This window comes from Maniola hyperantus, chromosome 9, assembly GCF_902806685.2.
Source record: "Maniola hyperantus chromosome 9, iAphHyp1.2, whole genome shotgun sequence".
Lineage (NCBI taxonomy): Eukaryota > Metazoa > Arthropoda > Insecta > Lepidoptera > Nymphalidae > Maniola > Maniola hyperantus.
The window spans coordinates 15,782,875-15,806,031 of NC_048544.1; the positions used below are offsets into that span (position 1 = coordinate 15,782,875).

At 48.1% G+C, this 23,157-nt stretch overlaps 2 protein-coding genes across 2 annotated transcripts in view; both read right to left on the bottom strand.

Annotated features, from left to right (window-relative positions):
- Positions 1 to 4,568: 4,568 nt before the first annotated feature.
- The window catches only part of sno (strawberry notch), a 30,740-nt gene continuing 12,151 nt past the window's right edge, over positions 4,569 to 23,157 (bottom strand). The window contains exons 6-27 of the mRNA XM_069500962.1: positions 21,855 to 22,009; positions 21,087 to 21,165; positions 20,387 to 20,596; positions 18,491 to 18,666; positions 17,875 to 18,036; positions 17,234 to 17,475; positions 15,441 to 15,594; positions 15,226 to 15,360; positions 14,879 to 15,024; positions 12,299 to 12,468; positions 11,544 to 11,744; positions 10,629 to 10,826; positions 8,428 to 8,588; positions 8,017 to 8,207; positions 7,430 to 7,506; positions 7,079 to 7,267; positions 6,626 to 6,798; positions 6,313 to 6,424; positions 5,835 to 5,977; positions 5,562 to 5,749; positions 5,011 to 5,327; positions 4,569 to 4,810 (exon numbers count right to left, since the gene is read on the bottom strand). Coding sequence (XP_069357063.1) covers positions 4,713 to 4,810; positions 5,011 to 5,327; positions 5,562 to 5,749; positions 5,835 to 5,977; positions 6,313 to 6,424; positions 6,626 to 6,798; positions 7,079 to 7,267; positions 7,430 to 7,506; positions 8,017 to 8,207; positions 8,428 to 8,588; positions 10,629 to 10,826; positions 11,544 to 11,744; positions 12,299 to 12,468; positions 14,879 to 15,024; positions 15,226 to 15,360; positions 15,441 to 15,594; positions 17,234 to 17,475; positions 17,875 to 18,036; positions 18,491 to 18,666; positions 20,387 to 20,596; positions 21,087 to 21,165; positions 21,855 to 22,009 — 3,677 coding nt within the window. The 3' untranslated portion in view covers positions 4,569 to 4,712. The remainder of the gene's footprint in view (positions 4,811 to 5,010; positions 5,328 to 5,561; positions 5,750 to 5,834; positions 5,978 to 6,312; positions 6,425 to 6,625; positions 6,799 to 7,078; positions 7,268 to 7,429; positions 7,507 to 8,016; positions 8,208 to 8,427; positions 8,589 to 10,628; positions 10,827 to 11,543; positions 11,745 to 12,298; positions 12,469 to 14,878; positions 15,025 to 15,225; positions 15,361 to 15,440; positions 15,595 to 17,233; positions 17,476 to 17,874; positions 18,037 to 18,490; positions 18,667 to 20,386; positions 20,597 to 21,086; positions 21,166 to 21,854; positions 22,010 to 23,157) is intronic.
- The window catches only part of Tbc1d22 (TBC1 domain family member 22), a 73,781-nt gene continuing 67,506 nt past the window's right edge, over positions 16,883 to 23,157 (bottom strand). The window contains exon 6 of the transcript XR_011237127.1: positions 16,883 to 17,046. The gene's annotated coding sequence lies outside the window, so the exon portion shown is untranslated. The remainder of the gene's footprint in view (positions 17,047 to 23,157) is intronic.

A 23,157-nucleotide genomic window follows, 5' to 3' on the forward strand; every position in this document is an offset into this window, starting at 1 on the left:
CTGGCGTCGCGCTATCGCCGACGTCGTTGATAGTAATGTGTATTTTGTTTTCGTCTCCCAAAACAACCGAAAATGCCGTCGTGTGTGATGAGATTCCGCACAAACTACACAAGCAAGGTTTCCAAAAGTCAAGGAATCACATTTCATTCGTAAGTAAAACTATTTCTTTTATATAATTCGTATTTTTCACTTATTTAACAATAACAAACTCGTGCACGTTCGTGTAAAATGCAACTCATTGCAATTTCGACCTTATGTCACATGCCATAAGTACGTATCAAGTTATCGTTGTACGTATTTTAAAGTTTCCGATCAAAGAATATAAAATAAACAGATAGGTCTCTTCTGAGTATTGACAATTCAAATAGTGTGCATATTTCCTGTTTTAGGGAAGGATTTAATTTAATTTAATTTTTATTATTTTTGTTATAGCGGCAATAGAAATACATTCTGTGAAAATTTCAACTGTCTACTTATTACGGCTTACGAGATACAGCCCGCTGACAGATGGACGTACAGACAGCGGAGGCTTAGTAATAGGGTCCCGTTTGCACTCCTTGGGCACGGAACCCTAAAAACGAGCGGAACCGCGGGAAAAAGCTAGTTCGTAATATATTAAATACCACAGTATAAGATTTTTATTTTACTATACAACTACAGTGTAGGCATAAATCGGCATTAGCCGAAAAGACTTTACTGTTTTTTTTTTCTTTGGAGTTTCTAGTTTACCGTCTCGTCCCGTCTCTTTTACGCTCGCATTATTAGGCATATATCCGTCCTTCTTCCACTCTTCTGTGCAGGACGAGGTAGTGCAAAATATAACCGTCTCTTTTTCGTGCGCAACTGAAGCTGAGGTTATTAGTTCACCGTCCTTTACTCTCTGTTGTGTGAGGTTAAAATACTATCTATGCGTTTATGTGTGTTGAGTCTTTCGGCGCTGACGCAGCGTGCCATTAATAAACATCGAATTTGATATAAGTAACCTATCTACCTCTTTTTCTTCTAATATCATTGATAGTAATAATTTTAACTTACTTTTGTCATTGTTTTCTTAAAATTAAATAATTGTATAACATCGCTGTTAATGCGCAATATATTATGTAATAATATGATACCAGTTTGCGTTTGCTATAAATAACTATTCAGACAATAAGATTACAGATTGAGTCAACATATAAACAAAAGAATATTGATGCATATTTTTTCATATCAGCTACAAGATGCGCAATGCGAAACGAGAGAACAAGAAAACAACTTTTGCACGAATTAATTCTGACATAGATTCCGACGAATTGAGAACCTCTTCCTTGTGTGAAGTCGGTTAACAACAGATTATTTATTACCTTTACAATGACAGTGATGAGTGAACTAAAGTGGAATTAAACGTTACAGAACACGTCACCAAGTTGAACACGTGGACGGTTATGGTACAGCTCCAATATCGGGGTTCGGCAAGTTTGGGCAAGTTTCACGATAGTTCGGCATTCGGCAAATCAACTGACCACACTATTCAGGATACGGCAAATGTTTAGTGTTTGCCGAATTTTTAAATAATTTTGGCAAATCGGCCGACCGACAGACGCGACATTGTGTTTGTATTAGATATATCCCCAAAACCAAAGAATTCACGCGGGATTTTACAAAACTTATATTCTAATGTGCGGAACGATACGATTGCCACTATACGGATGATGTCTAGATCAAAAATAAATTATTTATTGGTAATAATTTAATAGAGGATCTCTTCCAAAACTCGAGAAATCCACATTCGCTACATGTCAAATCACGTGAAATGTGTACGACGTCGCATCTGTGTATTTCATACAAGCTACAATACTAAGCGAGCGATTTGACGTTTGTTAGAGTCGATTAGCGATATCACGAATGATTTGCGGAATTCCGATTCCATTACTAATTAGGGCTGCGTTTGAGCGGGCCGGGGGGTCTCTGGGGCTGTATGATGCTGCCCCCCGTGACTCCCGCCTTACATGTGGTCCGGCGGGGCGATTACGTAAAACTTTGCAGTAGCGACAGCAACGCGACTTTGCAGTTGGCGAGATTTACGCACGTCGCAAGCCTTTCGCGAGATAACTACCCCGCCGATTCGCAGTTTCAGGTGGTGACGGCGTTCGGACGCTACGCCGCGCGTTGTCTTCTTATTCTCACCTTCCTACAGTCAACGTCGGTCGCATTACATAAATCAATTAAATACTAATAATTACTTCAATTTTGATTTAAGTTTGATTAAAAAACAAACCTAGAGTAATCATCGGTTTATATAATCAATACAATACTCAAAAGTAGTCCAAATATCATTTTAGATTGATTAAAAAAAACAATTTCGGTGTCAATTTATATATTATATTATATACATATCATGCGACTCGGCGTTTGCCGAGTCTCGGGTAGATCTGTACAAAGGTAAACGTATATTTTGTTTATCTAATTTAATTCAGTTTTATTGAAATGCGAATGTTCAGTGCGAACTAAACAGTTGATATAAAGTACGAACTACACATTTTGTACAAAACATTTGTCGTATACGAATCTTTACAGAACTAATACCTATTAATGAGATGAAGATATTATATAACAGCTAAACCATTGGTGGTACGTCCTAAGTCATCATCGATCGTACGCTACGTGTCGTCGCGCGTCGCGCGTCGCGCGTCGCGCGTCGTACGAACATGCGCGGTGTTTACGGATAGTGTGCGTCTAAATGACACGTGCAAAAACGAAAAAAAAATCTATTTTTTTAATATTGCGATACACATCGTTTTCTCGTGGTATCCTTATTGCCTTCGAATAGCGTACTCTTCGTTGAGGTAAGTCTCACCAATTTTGAAATAAAAGTACCATGTATGTCAAAATGACGCATGATTACCTTTAAAGTGACTTATAGGATTATGACTGTGTATTAGGATATGGGAACGCGCAGATTGGGTGTGAGGTGATCACATCAAACTTTAGAAAGAGACAATGGTTTTGTAGAACGTTGTCTCTGTCGTTGAAACAGATGAAAAGTTATGTGACAGAGACTACGCTCTACAAAGTTGAAATCTCTTTCTAAAGTAGGTACGATGTGCAATATTTCCTGCCGGGCACAGTAAGTACGACTACCTCACGCCCAGTCTGCGCGCTCCCATATCCTAATACATTCATAATCCTAAAGGTCACTTTAAAGATGATCATGCGTCATTTTGACTCACGCTTCCATAGTACTTGGAAGGTCGCACGAGTCAAATTCGTACGAAAACGCATCCAAAGTACGGTTGGCCTCAACTCAAAGCATTGTTCGATATCGTCAAAGCTTGATAGAATGCTAAGGTCGCGCAAGTTCGTCCGGGCAGACTTAGTTCTGATTACAGTAAAATAAATAAAACATTCTATCATATACACTCACCAGTTGTCTCTACCGACACATACAAGAGGAACACAAGTATATTCACTTGAGTGGACACAGTCCTTAGCTATCACAAAACAAAACCCTCTCCAACGAGATCGGTCAGCGAATATTTTCATTAGGAATAAGACGATTCGTGCGAATTAAAAAAAGACATGTCAACACCTCGGGCTGAGTGAACTAGAGGGAGGGAACTGTCGGTTTGATCTTGAATCGACGATATGTCAACGTAAAATCAAAGAAAAATAGGGCTCTCTGCCTCAAATGTAGTAACATTTGACGCCTGCCAGTGACGTCGAAGCCTCGATGTTTTGTTACAAGTTCCTTGACCGTCGTGAACTGTACCTCAGGTCTGCCCCAAATTGTCGCGAATAGTTTTAATCAAAACGATAAATTATTCATTTACATATCGTTCAGGATTAAAACTGCAATATATTATAGCTAATCTTTTTTTAATAAGCACGATATAACTGTAATATGATATATGTATCAATATAAATCAGTACATCCGAATGGCCGCCCGCGTTCTCCAACTGAAACGTACGTCTTCAATTTGGTATCATTCGGAAAGGAAACCATTCGTATTGCCCGTAATTGACTAAGTTCGGGCGACCGCCTTGTCGTTCGAGCGACAGGCGACAACAACAAGTGTACGCCGCGCAGTGGCAAGGGTACAGCCTCATCAGTAACATGACTAATATCATCTATTCCACTTTTCCTTCCAACGAAGCGCCAGGGCCCGAGTGAGGCGCGTATGACGCGTGCCAATAAATAACGAATCAAAACGAAGCGGCGGTAATCATGCCGTCCCGCTTACACACTATGACATAAGTACAGTGTGCGAGCGGGAGGGAACATTTTGGATTTGTTTCTTGCTTGGCACGCGTTATCCTGCCATTTACCGCTACCGGCGCGGGAGTGGGAACCTACGACGCTCGGACGTCAGGCCGCTACCTGCGCCGCCGAGCTACTGAGCCATACGAGCTCTGACTTGTTGAAGTGACACTTCGGGCGCGACGCGAGAGGAGCTCAGATCTCATTTCGGACGTTAATTCCGTCCGTATTTAAGACGGCCGCCAAACAGAACAGCTTCTGTAAGGTCGCCATCTCTTATCGAAGTGTTTTAAAGTACCAAGTAGTTAGTGGCACAGATTTCACTTACTACATGGCACGATAAAAACCCTTGCGCAGATCTTCAACAATGGAAACCCGCGCGCGTTCCATTTCACTTCAACACTACACGCAGTCGGCGCGTCGCTTCGGCCTCGCCTAGGGCCCCACTGGGTGCTCTGTCCGGCGGGGCGCGCGCCTAACGCTCCGACTCGAAGGTCTGCTCGGTGACGGACACGGCGTCCGACGACAGCGTCTCCTTGAGGGTCTCCACGCAGTTCTTTGGAATGAGGGTACCTTGAAAAAATAAACATCGCTTTTTACGGTCGAGTCACAGGCGCCTTTGTTAAAGAATTTCTTATCGACAGCAGAAATCTTATGTCGTGAATATTCGAATCGTGTGGAATGATATATATTAGATAACTGCCAATTACCATACTATAAAGTGTTGTTTGACACTTTAACATGTAGCGAAGCTGCAGTTCTTGTATGCTCACCTACAATCTTCAGGCCGTCGTCGGTCTTGAGACGCACCACCTGCATCTTGCCGGCCGAGCGCGCCGCCAGCGCGTGCTCCACGCGCGCCCACACGGCCAGCAGCGAGCCGGCCAGCACGTGGTGCGTGCGGCGCCGCAGCCCCACCTCGCAGTGCGGGTCGCGGCACGCGGCGCGCCAGTACGCGTGCGCGCACGTGCGCAGCGCCGCCGCGTGCTGCGCGCGCCACGCGCTCTCCGCGTCGCCCGCCTCCACACGCCGGAACTTCTTCTCCAGCTCCGCCAGCGACTCCAGCCGCAGCTGCAGCCCCGTGTTGGCTCTGCGCACACCACCACACCACATCGATCATTTCATGCTATACTAAATCACATCCATTTTCAAAAATCAATAAGGGCGGTTTTAAGGCCCTGCAGTCTAAAAACAAACGCCTCTCTGTGTATCGCAATTGTAATTTTTTATCTTATGAGATGAGACTAACTCAAAAACCGTCAAAGTGAAGTGAGTGCGGCGCCTGCCTGTACCAAGTATTATATACCGGGTATATTGTACTCACTTGTATATCTGAAACATGCGCTCCTTCTTGGCGAGGCGGTCTCGCCGCTCCGGGCGCGCCGGCGCGTGCGCGAGGCACAGCACGGCCGTCAGCTTGCCGTTGCGCGGCGTCGCCGACAGGTAGAAGCCCTCCTCCGGCGAGCTGGCTTCCGACAGCTTCTCCAGCGCCGCCGACCACTCCAGGCCGCGCTGAAACGTTACAGCATCACTTAGGCCTTACACCACCAACTTCACTGTACCTACAACAGGTGGAACAGGAGACTCCGACACGTACCTCGGAGTGCACGGTGTGTAGCTCGACGGGCGCCTGCCCCGTGGCGTGGCGGCGCAGGAAGCGCACGCAGCGCACGCGCCGCACGCTCTCGTCTGCGCTGCCCAGGTCCAGGATGCCCAGGTCGAACCGCCCGCTGCGACGAGCTGAACAAACAACAAACATTACTCCTGCACTAAACTTCAGTCTATATATATATCTAGACAACTACAACACACAGTCTAAACCAATGGGTTTAAAGACTAACATTTTGACAGCAGATCCTTTTTATCGCTCAATAAGATTATTAGGAAATTCACTCCTAAGGGGGGAAAAATAGGGGATGAAAGTTTTAGGGCCGTCATTTTAAAAGTTATATCAACGAAAATTGACATCTAGACTTTTGGTTAGAAATTGTTTCAAAAAAAAACTGTTTCAAGATTTTGGAAATTCTACCCCCGACCGATTTTCATGTAATGTGAACTATATCAACCCGCCATACCTTGTTCCATAACAGCGGCGAGTGTGTCGGTGAAGTATTTGAAGAGTCTGTTCTGCAGGTCCACAGGCATGCCCAGTATCCTGTTGAGGAACTTTGACATGTTGTTGTAGTCCTGCAACAATACAAATTATACTCATATAGTATACACGAAATCCTTTTTATCATTACCTAGATTTGGATTACCACAAGTAGTTACTAGCGACAAAGGTCCTCAATTCACTACGAAAATTGGAATGCCCCAAAAATTTAATTTGTGATAAAGGTCCTTCTTTTGAATTAAAACCCTATCGAAAGAGAATAAAGTTTCATTTACCTTGTCTAACGCCAGCATGCCGGGCGCGGCCTCGCTGTTGACGATGAGGCCGACGCCCACGAGCGCAGAGGCAACGTCCTGGAAGAAGTCCCCCGAGTAATCGCTCGGGGGCGGCACCAGCGGTGTCTCGTACTTCATTATCGCCTTCATCACCGCCTCCAGGGCCGTGCGACCTGATCACAACAAAAACACCATCAAGTTAAGGACTTTGATAAATCAAAGAGTTCTCAAGGGATTTTTAAAAACCTAAATCCATGCGAAGTCATGAGGCTTCATCAAGTTAGTTTTAAATACCTTAAAAACAGATCTTGAAAACATCAAAATTTTTGCTACAAGTAGAAGTGGAGTAGAGTAAGAAGTACTACACCCGAAAGTTGAATGTGCAGATTCAGCGCAGATCTGTTCTAATGATATCGTCTGATGACTGCTGCTGTTTCAACATCAAGTGCTTACCGTATTTGTTGTCGATGTTGAACTGGCTGAGGTCCCTGGTCTCCGTGGCGCGCCGGTCGCCGTGCGTGAGCGCGCCCAGCGACTCCAGGCGCTTGGCCACGGTGGAGGCGAAGCGCCGCTCGCCCGCCAGGTCCGAGATCAGGAAGATGTACTCGGGCGCGTTCACTTGGTTCGAGCGGTGCGTGCGACCTGCCCACGAACATATTGCTTTATTACTTGATAACTTCTCATGTAAGCTCGAACTTACGTAAACACAAACCCCAATCTCGCACAACATTACCCAGTCTTGCGCCAAAGCAGAAACTTTCCTCGCACCCAATCAACAACAACACGAAAGTGTTCGAGGCTTACCAAACTGTTGTATAGCTCTGTCCGCCGACCACGGCAACTCCAACGTTATGTGAACTCTCCGCCTCTGATTCCGCGCTCTGAAACGGTCAAACTCAATGTCAAACACTGTTTCTTCAGTAGTTCAGTTTGAAATACTAAGTTTTCAGCCTTGGAAACCTCTATAGCAGAAAACAACATTAATGCATTAATTACAGTAAGTACTTACTTAGTAAGCATACATAATTATAACAAAAATATTCGTTTATTCCTAGTTAATTCCGGCGGCATGAATGACTAAATTCTTGAAGCTAAGCTTCCTTTGGCATGTTATGAGCTTCCGAGGAGTAAAATGAGAAAAAATCCTAATAGTTGCCTTATTGTTCCCTAATGTTCATTTATTTGGCAATGAGGGCTGATTTCTTTCAAAATCGATATCTGGGGTTCCATGTGTCAAAAGGAAATTGTAGTCAAAAAAATAGTTGCCATTGATGTTTTAGTGCTGTTAAAATGGCTTTCACTGTAAAATGCGTATGTATACGCATTTTACAGCACGGATACAGATCATACGAACTCAATGTTTTACTTTAGAGTGACGAGTGACTAGTCACCTGCGATCGCTCTGCAGCGATATGCCGCTGGAGGCCGCCTCGGAGATGATGGCCACGTCCTTCTCGCCGTCCATGAAGCGCTGCTTCTCCGTCAGGTTGAGCGTCTCCAGCGGCACGTCGGCCTCCGAGCGGCTCTCGTACAGGATCTGGCCGTCCTCCGTCTGCACCACGCGGCCCTTCCTGCCCGTCATCTGGAGAAAGGTTCACTTACTGACCCAGGGTTTCTAAACTATGCTTATTCATTTCAATAAATAATATGTCACATGCTCCCGTTGAGTCACACCTACATATTGCATGTATAACAAGTGTTGACTGAATGTGCAAGTATCCCATAGGCTTCCTCTACAAGAACTGCACCCAGTGGAAGAGTCCTCACAGGACAGTAGTGTTGTGCAAGTGTCTGTGTAGTACCTCGGCGACGTTGTCGGTGCCGCCGAGCTCGTCGACGAGCTGGTCGAGCGTGTTGGGCGGCAGACGGCGGCCGAGGCGCTCCACGGCCGCCAGCAGCTGCTCCTTCATGCTGCAGGCGCGCTCGATGGCCGACCGCGCCGGCGCCACGGCGCGCGACGGACCTGCGGCAACATAGTGTCGGTACACCCGCAGGCGCTGCTATTGTTTTACTTTTCTTCTTATTTTTTTACTGTGTATGTCAAATAAATGAATTTCTATCCTGAATAAAATAGAATAGTATTTTATGTTACGGTTATTATAGTAAAATACGAATATAAATAATGAACACAAGTTAGGTATAGATATTTCAATCCACGAAGACGCGCCCCACTATTTATAGCGAGGGGAAACCGCGGGGTGCGGGGAGTTATTCATTTTTTTTCATTTCATTTTCACAGAATGTGTATTTTTATTGCCGCTATAACAACAAATACCAAAAATTACAAAATGGCCGCCATAAAAATTAAAAAAAAATAAAAAGTGTTATTTCTTGTACGATGGTACGGAACCCTTCGTGTGCGAGCCCGACTCGCACTTGACTGATTTTATACTACCTTTTGACCTCATTGAAAAATAATCTTTAGCGATTTTGCATTAAACTTGTTTGTACATTGATTGTGATTTAATTCTTTGGCAATAGCATTTGTTAGAATTTTCTATCTGGTCTCTTTGTTGTGTTATTTTTTTGATTTTATGATTTTTTTTTTTACTTTTTTGTACCAATGGATAGCTAACGAAACGTAGATGTTTTTAAAATAATCCGCAGGATAAGTGCCATAGTAATTTAAACAAAAAAATTGCAAGTTATTCAAAGAATTAAATTTAAAAATCGAAAACTTGTACAGCTTTTGGGCTGTAATTTTAAAATGCTTGAAGATTTTTTTTTTGTTTTATAACTGTTTATTATTAACAAGGATATGTACTCGCAAGAAATAAAAAAAACTGATGAAATACATTGTTCCTTTTTTTTATTAATTTTTAAAGTGGGCAAACACCCCTTTACCAAGAAAAAAATAAAAAATGAATAACTCGAAAACGATACACTTTCGCATAAGCACTTTAGGGCTCGTTTGATAGCTAATGTCCTGTACTACAACCCCTAAACGAGATCGTGTCCTATTTTCCTGTAACCCTGTATATGACGCCTACACTTATATTACTTAAAAATCTTAAAATATCACTTGCTTTAACGGTGAAGGAAAACATCGTGACGAAACCTGCATGCCTGAGAGTTCTCCATAATGTTCTCAAAGGTGTGTGAAGTCTGCCAATCTGCACTTGGCCAGCGTGGTAGACTATGGCCAAAACCCATCTCACTCTGAGAGGAGACCTGTGCTCTATAGTGAGCCGGTGATGGGTTGATCATGATGATGATGACACTTATATTATCAATACATACATTATTTCTTGTGATAAGAATATTATTACCAATCAATATCTAGTATTATACTATGTCTATGCCAATAACATAATTAATTCATTATCATATGCAGGACCATTACGTCTTATATTTAATTTTTTAAAGTAGGTGAATATATGAAGTAGAGCATACTTCCAGTTAATTACGAAATTTTCTGCTATTTAAGCATGTGTGCGAGTGCCCACATAGCTAGTCGCTGCGTGGTAATACAACTCACATTCTTGCAGTCTTCATTGCACACATGCACTGTAAGCGATTGCGGAAAAGAGTGGGGCGCGTCTTCGTGGATTGAATTACCTATATCAAAGAGGATTTTAATGAAAAATATGAGTAGGTAGATATGCCAAACTTCCCTGCGGGTGAACAGTGTACAGTGTACACTGCACGCAGTGAACTTTCAAGTCGCGGCGGGGCCTTGGCGCGCGGGGCGGTGCGTGCCAAGGCGGCGCGACACGGTGGCGGATTTGCGAAAAGAACTAATTTGAGAAAAGTGGCTATATATGTCCACATATGTCTATCAGTTGTAGATGATGATGATGATGATGATGGGCATATAAAACGTTGACAAAGCGATGGAAAGGTATCGAGATAGATTAGCTGGGGAGAGGCATGAATATCTTGATGTAAGGGATTTCAAAGAGGGCGTAAGCGCAATGACGATGAAAGATTACAAGTGGAAATGGCTCCAAATAGGTATGAAGAAACGATGGAGAGAGGATCAAACGATGACTGGGCTACTCACCCAGGTACAGGCCGTTGGTGCCGACGGGCGTGCCGGTGAGGCTGCGGCCCGCCGACGTGACGGTGACGGTGGGCGCGGGAGGCGCGAGGCTCTTGCGCGAAAACATCGTCTCGATCTTGTCCTGAGTGCTCGTCTTCTTCTTCGCAGCGGGCACCTTTTTCTTTTTTGACACTTTTTTCTTACGCCCCACCCACGGCTCTGTGAAGGAGTAAATTAACATAGTCTGAACTAAATTTAATTTTTTGAATTAGTTATTCAGGCTTAGTCTTCGAAAACACAGGGATGAAAACCTCTAAAAGAGAATAAGATCTGGGACTGAAAGGCACATTTTTCAGATAATATCTGGATCTTAAAAACTGGATGTAATTAAAGGACTTGTACGGTCCAGATGGGTACCCCCTCGGGAATGTCATCACCATGTTTCCGTTGCGTTACCATTTTTGTTTTACTTATCACTTAAGATGGATATTATGGCACATATATTATAAGAGATCATTTGTTGTACCAATCCATAAATTTTAACTATTTTTAAATTTAGACTATTAAAAAGCCTTTGACAATATCTGTCGTGATTCATTTGTACAAAAACTTTTAAAGTTTGGCATTCGCGGTGACCTGCTCCGTTGGGATGAATCCTATTTGCGTGATAGGAGCCCGGCAGTTGCCATAAAGTGGTTCTGTTCTACATTCATGAGCATAACTTCGGGGGTCCCACAAGGATCACACTTGGGTCCTCTCTTTTTCAACATATTCATCAACGACGTAGTTAAATTTTTTTTGAATTCAAAGTGTCTTTCTTATGTCGGACGTCAAGAACTTCTTTGGGTCACTAAGTCAGTCAAATAAGTAAGTACTCTCTCCAAACTCACGTAACATGATGGTCGATATCGACCAGGCTCCGCAACCCGCACTCACCGTCGTCGCTGTCGCTGCCGGCGCGGAACGGGTTGAAGTCGCTGAGGTCGGAGTCAGAGCGGCGCTCGTCGCGCTCCGACTCAGCCTCCGCCTCGGCCTCCAGCTCGGCGTCGAGCTCGTCGTCGGAGCGGATGAACTCGTCCGAGGACGAGCCGCCGCGCATGCGCTTGGCCGCCGCGTTCGCCTGCTGCCGCGCCGTCACTGCCACACAAATGACATGGGGTTATTCAAGGAGCGGATCAACAACCCCTGAACTCTCACAACTTACGAGTTCACTACTTGCAGCATCATGATGATGGAAGAGTTGGGACCTGAACTCCAATGTAGTCTATGCTTGGTACCTAAAATATTATTTCACCATCAACAGTTCCCGAATCCTTATTGTTTAGGAGTACATCATCATTAGGGTTGAGGAACTGGGGACTTGGGAATCTAATCATTAAATCGTTGCTTGGTACCTACAATAATGATTCACCATAAACAGTTCCTGAATCTTCATAACTTACAAGCAGTAACCCTGCAGCATCAGGATTAAAGAGTTGAATCGAGAAATTTGTATGAAACCATCTCAGAAAATTTGTTGATTAAAAAAATATTTTCAAATCGGTCCAAAAGCCTCAGAGAATTCGGTAAAACAAAGCGAGCCTAATTGAGAGCCTTGGTTTTGGAAGCTCACAACGTCGTGACATTGTCAGCTCCAACTCCTTCGATACGACAACGAATTGCCCAAATGAGAGCCAGCAAGTTGTACTCACTCTTCCTCTTGGCCGCGTTGGTGTCGTCGAGGCCGTTCTTGCCGTTGAGGGGAGTGACGACCGGGATGGGCACCACAGTCTTCGTCTTGGCCTCCAGTCCCAGCAGCCGGTTGATTCGCTCCCGATCCGGCGCCGGGAAGTGTTTCTCCACTAGGGTTTGGAACACGCCCCTGTCGACAGAATATTGCGTAATCTAACTAAAACATACATGGTAACAAGTACCTGGTTTTTAAATTTTTTGACATTTCAAAACTCACAAGTATCGGGGGAATAGAAAGTGACATGCAATCGCACAAAAATAGCAGTAGTGCGTGTGCGTGCGCCTCTGTCGGCAATAATGTCAAATGTTATAGTACGAATGTCTCATTCAGCAAGGGAGACGAAGGAATCTTTCCAGGACACCAAGTCCACACGCGCGTGTCAGCTGGAGTTAGGTCTTACGTGACCAGAGAGTAAGGATATCATGATACATGCAGAGGTTCGACGAGGCCGTCTAGACGGAGCAATCGCACGGCAAGTGTGGGACGAAGGAGCGACCCCAGCTGGCCGATGTAGCTAGAATTCTATGTCGAGAAGTCGTCGTGGTCGTTATTTACCACGACATTAAAGGCGTCTTTCTTTACACTGTGACATGGCAATGGAGCTCACGATATCGTTTCGCGTGTGTATGAATGAACTCCTAGGAGAGTGTAGATGTGTTTGTGTGCAAACGTGGCCACTTGAACGACGAGTTCTTGTTCGTGACGGGGCGTGTGTCAGTGGAGAGTGGCGGTGACTCACTTGGCGGTGGAGACGAAGTCGCTGAGCTCGCCGTCGTCGCGCTCGAGCTGGTCGAGCGTGCGCGCCTCGCCCGTGCTCTGCAGCCCGATCACCACGCACTTGCCGCACTTGACCGCCTCGCGCGCCAGCACCACGGCCTGGTTCACCTGCGTGGTGGCACGTGACGGGGCGTGTGTCAGTGGAGAGTGGCGGTGACTCACTTGGCGGTGGAGACAAAGTCGCTGAGCTCGCCGTCGTCGCGCTCGAGCTGGTCGAGCGTGCGCGCCTCGCCCGTGCTCTGCAGCCCGATCACCACGCACTTGCCGCACTTGACCGCCTCGCGCGCCAGCACCACGGCCTGGTTCACCTGCGTGGTGGCACGTGACGGGGCGTGTGTCAGTGGAGAGTGGCGGTGACTCACTTGGCGGTGGAGACAAAGTCGCTGAGCTCGCCGTCGTCGCGCTCGAGCTGGTCGAGCGTGCGCGCCTCGCCCGTGCTCTGCAGCCCGATCACCACGCACTTGCCGCACTTGACCGCCTCGCGCGCCAGCACCACGGCCTGGTTCACCTGCGTGGTGGCACGTGACGGGGCGTGTGTCAGTGGAGAGTGGCGGTGACTCACTTGGCGGTGGAGACAAAGTCGCTGAGCTCGCCGTCGTCGCGCTCGAGCTGGTCGAGCGTGCGCGCCTCGCCCGTGCTCTGCAGCCCGATCACCACGCACTTGCCGCACTTGACCGCCTCGCGCGCCAGCACCACGGCCTGGTTCACCTGCGTGGTGGCACGTGACGGGGCGTGTGTCAGTGGAGAGTGGCGGTGACTCACTTGGCGGTGGAGACAAAGTCGCTGAGCTCGCCGTCGTCGCGCTCGAGCTGGTCGAGCGTGCGCGCCTCGCCCGTGCTCTGCAGCCCGATCACCACGCACTTGCCGCACTTGACCGCCTCGCGCGCCAGCACCACGGCCTGGTTCACCTGCGTGGTGGCACGTGACGGGGCGTGTGTCAGTGGAGAGTGGCGGTGACTCACTTGGCGGTGGAGACAAAGTCGCTGAGCTCGCCGTCGTCGCGCTCGAGCTGGTCGAGCGTGCGCGCCTCGCCCGTGCTCTGCAGCCCGATCACCACGCACTTGCCGCACTTGACCGCCTCGCGCGCCAGCACCACGGCCTGGTTCACCTGCGTGGTGGCACGTGACGGGGCGTGTGTCAGTGGAGAGTGGCGGTGACTCACTTGGCGGTGGAGACAAAGTCGCTGAGCTCGCCGTCGTCGCGCTCGAGCTGGTCGAGCGTGCGCGCCTCGCCCGTGCTCTGCAGCCCGATCACCACGCACTTGCCGCACTTGACCGCCTCGCGCGCCAGCACCACGGCTTGGTTCACCTGCGTGGTGGCACGTGACGGGGCGTGTGTCAGTGGAGAGTGGCGGTGACTCACTTGGCGGTGGAGACAAAGTCGCTGAGCTCGCCGTCGTCGCGCTCGAGCTGGTCGAGCGTGCGCGCCTCGCCCGTGCTCTGCAGCCCGATCACCACGCACTTGCCGCACTTGACCGCCTCGCGCGCCAGCACCACGGCCTGGTTCACCTGCGTGGTGGCACGTGACGGGGCGTGTGTCAGTGGAGAGTGGCGGTGACTCACTTGGCGGTGGAGACAAAGTCGCTGAGCTCGCCGTCGTCGCGCTCGAGCTGGTCGAGCGTGCGCGCCTCGCCCGTGCTCTGCAGCCCGATCACCACGCACTTGCCGCACTTGACCGCCTCGCGCGCCAGCACCACGGCCTGGTTCACCTGCGTGGTGGCACGTGACGGGGCGTGTGTCAGTGGAGAGTGGCGGTGACCCACTTGGCGGTGGAGACAAAGTCGCTGAGCTCGCCGTCGTCGCGCTCGAGCTGGTCGAGCGTGCGCGCCTCGCCCGTGCTCTGCAGCCCGATCACCACGCACTTGCCGCACTTGACCGCCTCGCGCGCCAGCACCACGGCCTGGTTCACCTGCGTGGTGGCACAACAACGTATAATCGCATATTTAAGGCTGAAAACCACTTCCAGCCTTGTGATGCGACCAGAACTGCCCCCAGATTTTGATGAGATTGTACATTTGGATGGACTTTGGTTAAGTTTTCAATCGCGTGTTACTCTATTATATTAATCTAAGAATAATCCGTGAAGGGAACATATTACGGTTGTACGTACCTTGGCAGCGATGCAGAGGTACTTGAAGAACCGCTGATGCGCCGACCAGAACTGCCCCCACATGGTCTTCCTCATGCGCGGCTCCGCGTCGATCAGCTCCGCGGCCTCCGTGAAGCGCTGCATGGCTTCCACCCACTGCAACCAACGAATACATCTCATCCCAACTAGGCCCTACCAAGCACCAAGCACCAACCCACGAGAAATGGCAGACTTACCAGCGCGACGGACTTGTCGTACACGTCACGGAAGGAGTCCGCGAGCGGCACCTCCTCGATCTTGAAGGACACGCCGTGGAAGGACAGCTGGCGCGCGATGTACATGCCCCGCAGCTTCATGTCCATGGCCACGATCTCCATGGCGCCCACGCCCCTGCACACACCACCCCATTAGCCTTGAAGCTGTTCATCTGGTGTCGTTGTATACTGCCGCAAACAACTTGAGCTTGAAGCGGCGTTGTTGGGGAAAGCAAAGCAAGGCTCGACTTATCAACTAATGACAGGCATCGCGTGCGCCCGCCATTCAATCGCGTCAACGTTCAAGTTGGTTGCCGGGCACTGTAAGGATAGTTTGAAATGAAAGAAATAAGCGCTCAAGTGTAATTTTACTGAGTTGGATATGCGAATCTCTATGAATTTATGATAATTAAAGCTACACTTTGATGACACTAATTTTTCTCTTAAAATTACGAAGATTACCGAAATATTCGCGAAACCCCGTTTTTAGTGACCTTTGATCTCTATTTTCTTGTAAAAATTCGGCGGCACTCAAACCAGGAGATAGTTGATATTTCGTTTAGAACAACAATAGGCTACTTGACTCATATCTAATTTCGTCCAATAAATGATTATTTATTATAGTATTTTGCTTAAGACAACGAAATATATCAATAACAATTATTAAAAGCGCAGGATGGATATATAAATCCAATTAAAAAAAATACAGTTTTTATTTTTATTTGAAACTCAGAAAACGCTGTCAGCCATGATGTGACGTCATTAAATATATAAACAAACAAATGTCATCCCTATTGACTAACGTAGTATCCATATATATAAGTTAATTTCAAGTCCTCCTGACTAACTTATATATCAACGCACAGCCTAAACATCTAAACAGCTGGTTCTAGATACATGAAATTTGGTGGGTGTGTTCTTTGTAGGTAAAGAGAAGGTATCCACTAGGAAAGGATTTTTTGAAATTCCACCCCTGAGTGGGTTAAATGGGGGTTTGAAATTTATGAAGTCCACGCGGGCGAAGTCACGAGCATAAGCTAGTTTTTATATATTTCTAAAAACTCATAGTAAACGTAAAAAATTATCGTTTTCTCTTTATAAATTGAATAAGTTATTAAGTTAGACTTACAACAAAGTGATCTCTGCAAAAATAAATTTGGGTTGAAGTCGTTAGTCATATAGGATCCCTTTAAGCAAGTCTTCGCGTGTTACGTATATTTATTTCACTGGGCACTCTAATCCACAACTTTCCTGTGGTCTTTATCGATGCGTTTTTACATTCTCGGATGATACAATAACGATAATTACTATATTTTTCATGTAAACTAGTATAGAAGTCATGTTTATTAAACGTTGGTAGGTTATGCTGTTGTTTACAAATGCATGACGTCAGAGCACAGATAATCTATCGGCCAAACATGGCCGACAGTGTTTTCACCGGTCTAAGAAAAATATATTTTTAAATTAAAGTTTTACGGTTTTTAGGGCGCAAAAAAATATAGTGTTAATTTTTTTGATCTAATAGGACAAATATTTACCATTTAAGACCTACTTAAAAAAAGTGTCAACTAGCCTATTGAAGTTCATCCTAAAATCCAGCTTTTCAGATAATTTTCCGAAGTTGAGACGTCTTTTTGTATAATTTCCCTGGACAGCAAAGCAATGTCGTCACAAGTATCTGAATCACATTCTACAAATTCTTTGGATTGGTCTAATTACCAGAGAATTCGCTGAAATGTTGACCACCACGAGTAAACCAAAATGATGAAGGTTACCTCTTCTCCACGGCGTTGATGAAGTCCATGAAGGTGGGGAAGGGCGTGCCCTCGCCCCAGATGCCCAGGCGCACCATGTAGGCCATGTTGCGCGGCTCGGACGCGCCCGTGGCGGACGCGTACACCACGCGCGCCTTGGGCAGCTTGTTCTGCAGCTCCAGCGCCGTGAGCCCCGTCTTGGTGGCCTTGCCCGACCCCACGGGGCACAGGTTCTTGGCCTTGTGACACTCGTCGAACACAATCTGATGCGGCACTTCAGGACTTCATTGGTGCCGGTTGATAAGATGCCCTAAGCACGTCCTCAACGGTCCGCGTCCGCCGGCGAGCGCGTCTTCGCCGGCGGACGCGGACTCACGCGACGGCCTCGGAGGCGCACGGACTAACCAAGTCCAATCAACCCATCCATCCCAACGTCATCCTAAGCTGTGGTCCGGTCAGCCTCACAGGAGGCGCTCTTAGGAGGACGTATACACAGAAAAACAGTACAAGATACAGAAAAATATAAGTATTTTTGGCAGAGTTTGGCGTACGTTTGGGAAGCGTTTACAGTCTCCCGAACAAGAGATCGAAGGGAAGTTACAAGTACAAGTAAAGTTCACTGGCTGGTGTGGGTGTGGGTGTGTAGTATGCACAAAGGATACGACGCCATCGAAGTCGTCGCCGCACCACTGCAGCAGCTGCTTGAGGCGCGAGCGGTACTTGGTGTCGGCCTGCGTCTCGCCGATGAGCGCGCTGTACGTGCTGAACACCACGCCCTTCTTCACGTTGCCGTTCACGCCCGACGAGATCTTCGCGTACTTCAGCTGCCCACACACGCACCGCGAGACGTGAACTTGGAGCTGCTTAGTAGCTGTAGTCAGCTCCAACTTCACGTCACTAAGTCGCATCGGCAACCGACTACAACCGAACTTACACCAATAACAGCTTATTGCTGAACGCAAGAACAACAGACTCGTGCTATCTCGCTCATAATTCACGCGTATAGAGGCAACAACCAATAGCAGATGGACGCGACCTATTATTGGCACATATATTTGCACTAGCAAATTCTCGCAATTTCTTATAGGAGTCAGTTTTTTGCACTATGTGAACATGTCAATTTTTGTAATTTTTGCAAACAAATATTTAGATAATTTGAAGAGCGCACTAAAATGTGTCTTTAAATGTAAAAGTCATGTTGTCTTTTTTTAGCAATATTGTAAAGAAAAAGATGCAGATACTCTAAATTTAGTTTAGGAATCGAGGCCTGTATCTCACCTTACTAAGCGAGTACACCTCGATCTTGCCGGCGCCGATGTCGCGCAGGTCGCGCTCCGCGTCGTACTTCAGGTCGTTCGACACGGACACCCACAGCGCGCGTCTCCTGCCGCGCAAGTAGTTCTCGAAGATGATGCCGGCGATGGTGCGGCCCTTGCCCACCCCGGCGCCGTCGCCTGCCACATGCACAGCATCAAACAGCTGTACAAGATCCTCGTAAGGGAGACTAATCAACATAGAGCTGGTGTGGTGGACAAGCGAGTCAGCACGTATCGCGTAGTGCTTGCAGCGGGTTTTGTTTGTACCTTCATTATAATGTAGGAGGAGTGTTAGAGTATAGCACAGCATAGGTCAATGTTGATTGGTCACCCTCAGGCTCTGGTTCGCTCTGCCAAGTACCAACTCCACGCATGAGACTGGACATATCCCCGCGCCCGAGCCAATGTCGCCTGCTTGACATACTCTCATTGGATACTTTAGAGAATGTGCTCAGGACTGTTGATGACTTTCAGTGTTCTACTATAGAACAGCGAGAAACCGCTAACATTGCACTTGCGCCGTGAACGCTTATTGCTACCTAGCGATCTCTTTTAAGGAACCAATGGTGTAAAGAGGACATGTTACAGATATCAGAGCACTTTGTTTGTACGATCTCACCGATGAGGAACCCCGCCCGGGTGCCGTCCGGCAGCATGTGCTCGTGGGCCTGCGACGCGTACACCACGGCCTCCAGCTGCAGAGCCGACAGCATCCCGTTGCGGATGGTGTCGTCGGGCAGCACCAGCGAGTACGTCACGTCCACCGGCTCCACGGACGACAGCGACATAATCTCACCTATGAGGAACCCCGCCCGGGTGCCGTCCGGCAGCATGTGCTCGTGGGCCTGCGACGCGTACACCACGGCCTCCAGCTGCAGAGCCGACAGCATCCCGTTGCGGATGGTGTCGTCGGGCAGCACCAGCGAGTACGTCACGTCCACCGGCTCCACGGACGACAGCGACATAATCTCACCGATGAGGAACCCCGCCCGGGTGCCGTCCGGCAGCATGTGCTCGTGGGCCTGCGACGCGTACACCACGGCCTCCAGCTGCAGAGCCGACAGCATCCCGTTGCGGATGGTGTCGTCGGGCAGCACCAGCGAGTACGTCACGTCCACCGGCTCCACGGACGACAGCGACATAATCTCACCGATGAGGAACCCCGCCCGGGTGCCGTCCGGCAGCATGTGCTCGTGGGCCTGCGACGCGTACACCACGGCCTCCAGCTGCAGAGCCGACAGCATCCCGTTGCGGATGGTGTCGTCGGGCAGCACCAGCGAGTACGTCACGTCCACCGGCTCCACGGACGACAGCGACATAATCTCACCTATGAGGAACCCCGCCCGGGTGCCGTCCGGCAGCATGTGCTCGTGGGCCTGCGACGCGTACACCACGGCCTCCAGCTGCAGAGCCGACAGCATCCCGTTGCGGATGGTGTCGTCGGGCAGCACCAGCGAGTACGTCACGTCCACCGGCTCCACGGACGACAGCGACATAATCTCACCTATGAGGAACCCCGCCCGGGTGCCGTCCGGCAGCATGTGCTCGTGGGCCTGCGACGCGTACACCACGGCCTCCAGCTGCAGAGCCGACAGCATCCCGTTGCGGATGGTGTCGTCGGGCAGCACCAGCGAGTACGTCACGTCCACCGGCTCCACGGACGACAGCGACATAATCTCACCTATGAGGAACCCCGCCCGGGTGCCGTCCGGCAGCATGTGCTCGTGGGCCTGCGACGCGTACACCACGGCCTCCAGCTGCAGAGCCGACAGCATCCCGTTGCGGATGGTGTCGTCGGGCAGCACCAGCGAGTACGTCACGTCCACCGGCTCCACGGACGACAGCGACATAATCTCACCTATGAGGAACCCCGCCCGGGTGCCGTCCGGCAGCATGTGCTCGTGGGCCTGCGACGCGTACACCACGGCCTCCAGCTGCAGAGCCGACAGCATCCCGTTGCGGATGGTGTCGTCGGGCAGCACCAGCGAGTACGTCACGTCCACCGGCTCCACGGACGACAGCGACGCCGTCTCCACCACGGGGTCGGGGTGCTTGCGGCCCAGCTTCACTGCGCACACGCGTGGAACGTGCAAATCTCAACATATTTCTCGCTAGCTACAGTATTGGTACGTTCAATAGAAGAGTGGATAGGCACCTCCTGGTTGGGCGCGCAGGCGCTCCACCTCAGCCAGCATCATCTCCTGTTGGGTGTGCTTGCAGTCAAGCGCAAGCCCATTTAGTAATATCGGCGTGTATTCGTACACATCGTATAGGCATGCGAATATAAATGATGCCTCTATCTCAGGGTGCATCGTCACTTGCCAGTAGGTCTGATAGCAGCCAAGCGTTATTCTATAAAAAAATAAAAAGTTATCGGCAACACCACGGTTCACGTTCGCTGCTGGTCGCTACGTCTGTGGTCGTGCTGTCGGCGTCCCTCCATAGACAACAAGATGGCGTCGCGGCGAGAGACACTTTCTACATAGTCTCCGATAGAGTTACAATTGAATGTACGGGTCGCTTCAATGATTTGAGAGCTAAATGTAGAACAAACTCACGTTTGGGCGGCATGTAGTCCGCGTAGGTCTCGGCGACCCCCATCTCCTCGTCGTCCACCTCCTCTTCCTCGCCGGGCATCTGCAAGTGCGTCACGTTGTACATAACAACAGAAAAATTCTTGTATCTGTTTGAAAATTGACGTCATTTTCAAATCTAAGATCCAATCTAAGATCCTAGCACAGACTACGGTCTATTTGGGCTGCAAACTGCCAACACCAGTCGCGGCTTTTTGTCTAGTGCTTTGGTCTGGAAGTGTGGTGTGAATTATTCGCTTTTTTTTGTCTAAATAAAAAATAAATAAAATAAATAAATAAATCTAATCCGTATCAGATCGTGATCAATTCGTAAACATAAGTGTCTGTAACGGACCTCTGCTCGCGACGCGGCGCCAGGAGACTGATGAGACGCATCGCGAGCAGAGGCCCATTGAACAAGGACCCCAGAAGGATTCGAAGCTAGTCGGGCATAATGCGACTAGCACGTGAGTTCAACCGACAGGAATTTATAATGGATATCACTCACCATAGTTTATACGCTACAACAATTCATACTTAAACAACAAAAGTTACATCCATATCTCCAAAATACATAGCTCGTTGTTAATTAGCAAATGGACGTGGAACTTTCGATAGCAGCACGTGTCATACTGTACCTTGGAAATACGCGGCTACGGGTTTTCCTGTATTTGTTGTGCTATTAATTAAAATAAAAACGCCGTAAAAGGCCGTAAATGGCCGACGCCAGGATCCGGCATTGGTTGTACGTACCTTGTCCTGGGGCCACAGCCCCTTCTGCGCCCAGGGCGGCACCTGCGCGAACTGGCCCAGCATGCCGGCCAGCGGGCCGCCCATGCCCGACGCCAGGATCTGGTTGAGGTTCTGCAGCAGGTACGAGTTCATGCTCTGCATGCCCACCATCTCCACTAGGAACGGGGAACCGTTAGTTGCGCGTCTTATAGGCCTCCGAGACGGTCAAGCGGTTTCACGTCAAGCACAAACATTTTAACTTGAGCCGAGCATTTTGAACGTTCTAAATATTTGCTCAATGCTTGAGTCAAACATTTACGTGCTTGACGTTGCTTGATCGAGCAAACCCTAACTACGTGCTTGACGTCGAGCCACTTGAAGTTCGGAAATGTTTGTGCGTGTTCGTACGAGACATATCATTCAATCTTCAGCGCGTATATGCTCTTTACAGCGACGCATGCGGCTAAGCCGATATAGCAGTCATGTCAAACGTGCGGCCCACTTCGCACTTCCTGCGGCCCGAATCATAATATATCGCGCCACAAACAGACAATTAAAGACAAAATATTTAGCAAAACAAGTTAATGTTTGTACTTTTTGTGATGTCCTTTTTACTGGAAATTTAATAAATATAGTTGTCCTACAATAGTAGTTATTTCCGTTGAACTATTCAGTAGTTAGTGCTTGTTTTGCGGCCCACCTAGTCTGTGATGTTTATGGTTTTGGCCCCCAGTGACTTTGAGTTTGACATGGCTGCTCTATGATCGCTTCGATTCGCGCATTCAGTTAGAATGAAAGACAAAGTGTGCGTACCGTACGCGCCTGAAAGTGATGAACATCGGCCTTTAAACAATTCAGTTTTATAGAGCTTTGCCTCTATCACTCATACCCATATGACGTTTTATCGGTCTCAACGACCGAGACAGTGCTCTACAAATCTGCTATCTCCTTCTAAAGATCGATGTACGCGTACAATATGTCCGTACAAAGATGAGCTAATAGGCACCAACAAATACGCCCCTTCCGTTACACTCTATTACAAATAACACAACAATAGGGAAATAGCCATGTTCTAGTATAGGAAAGGAGATAAAAGTGATGCAGTGGATAAATTAGTATTGGTTCTGTTGTGCTCACAAATGTGACGTTGACATACTACCAGCTAGCAAACCAGCTACACTATGTCATCTTAGGCTATATAAGTATGTTATATCTCTAAATTAGGACTCATTTGTAAGAGTAGCGAGGATTGATATGATAATAAGGATGCCCTTTCAACCTCACATCGGGATCATGTAAAAGGGCTTTGCATTTGTGAAACAAG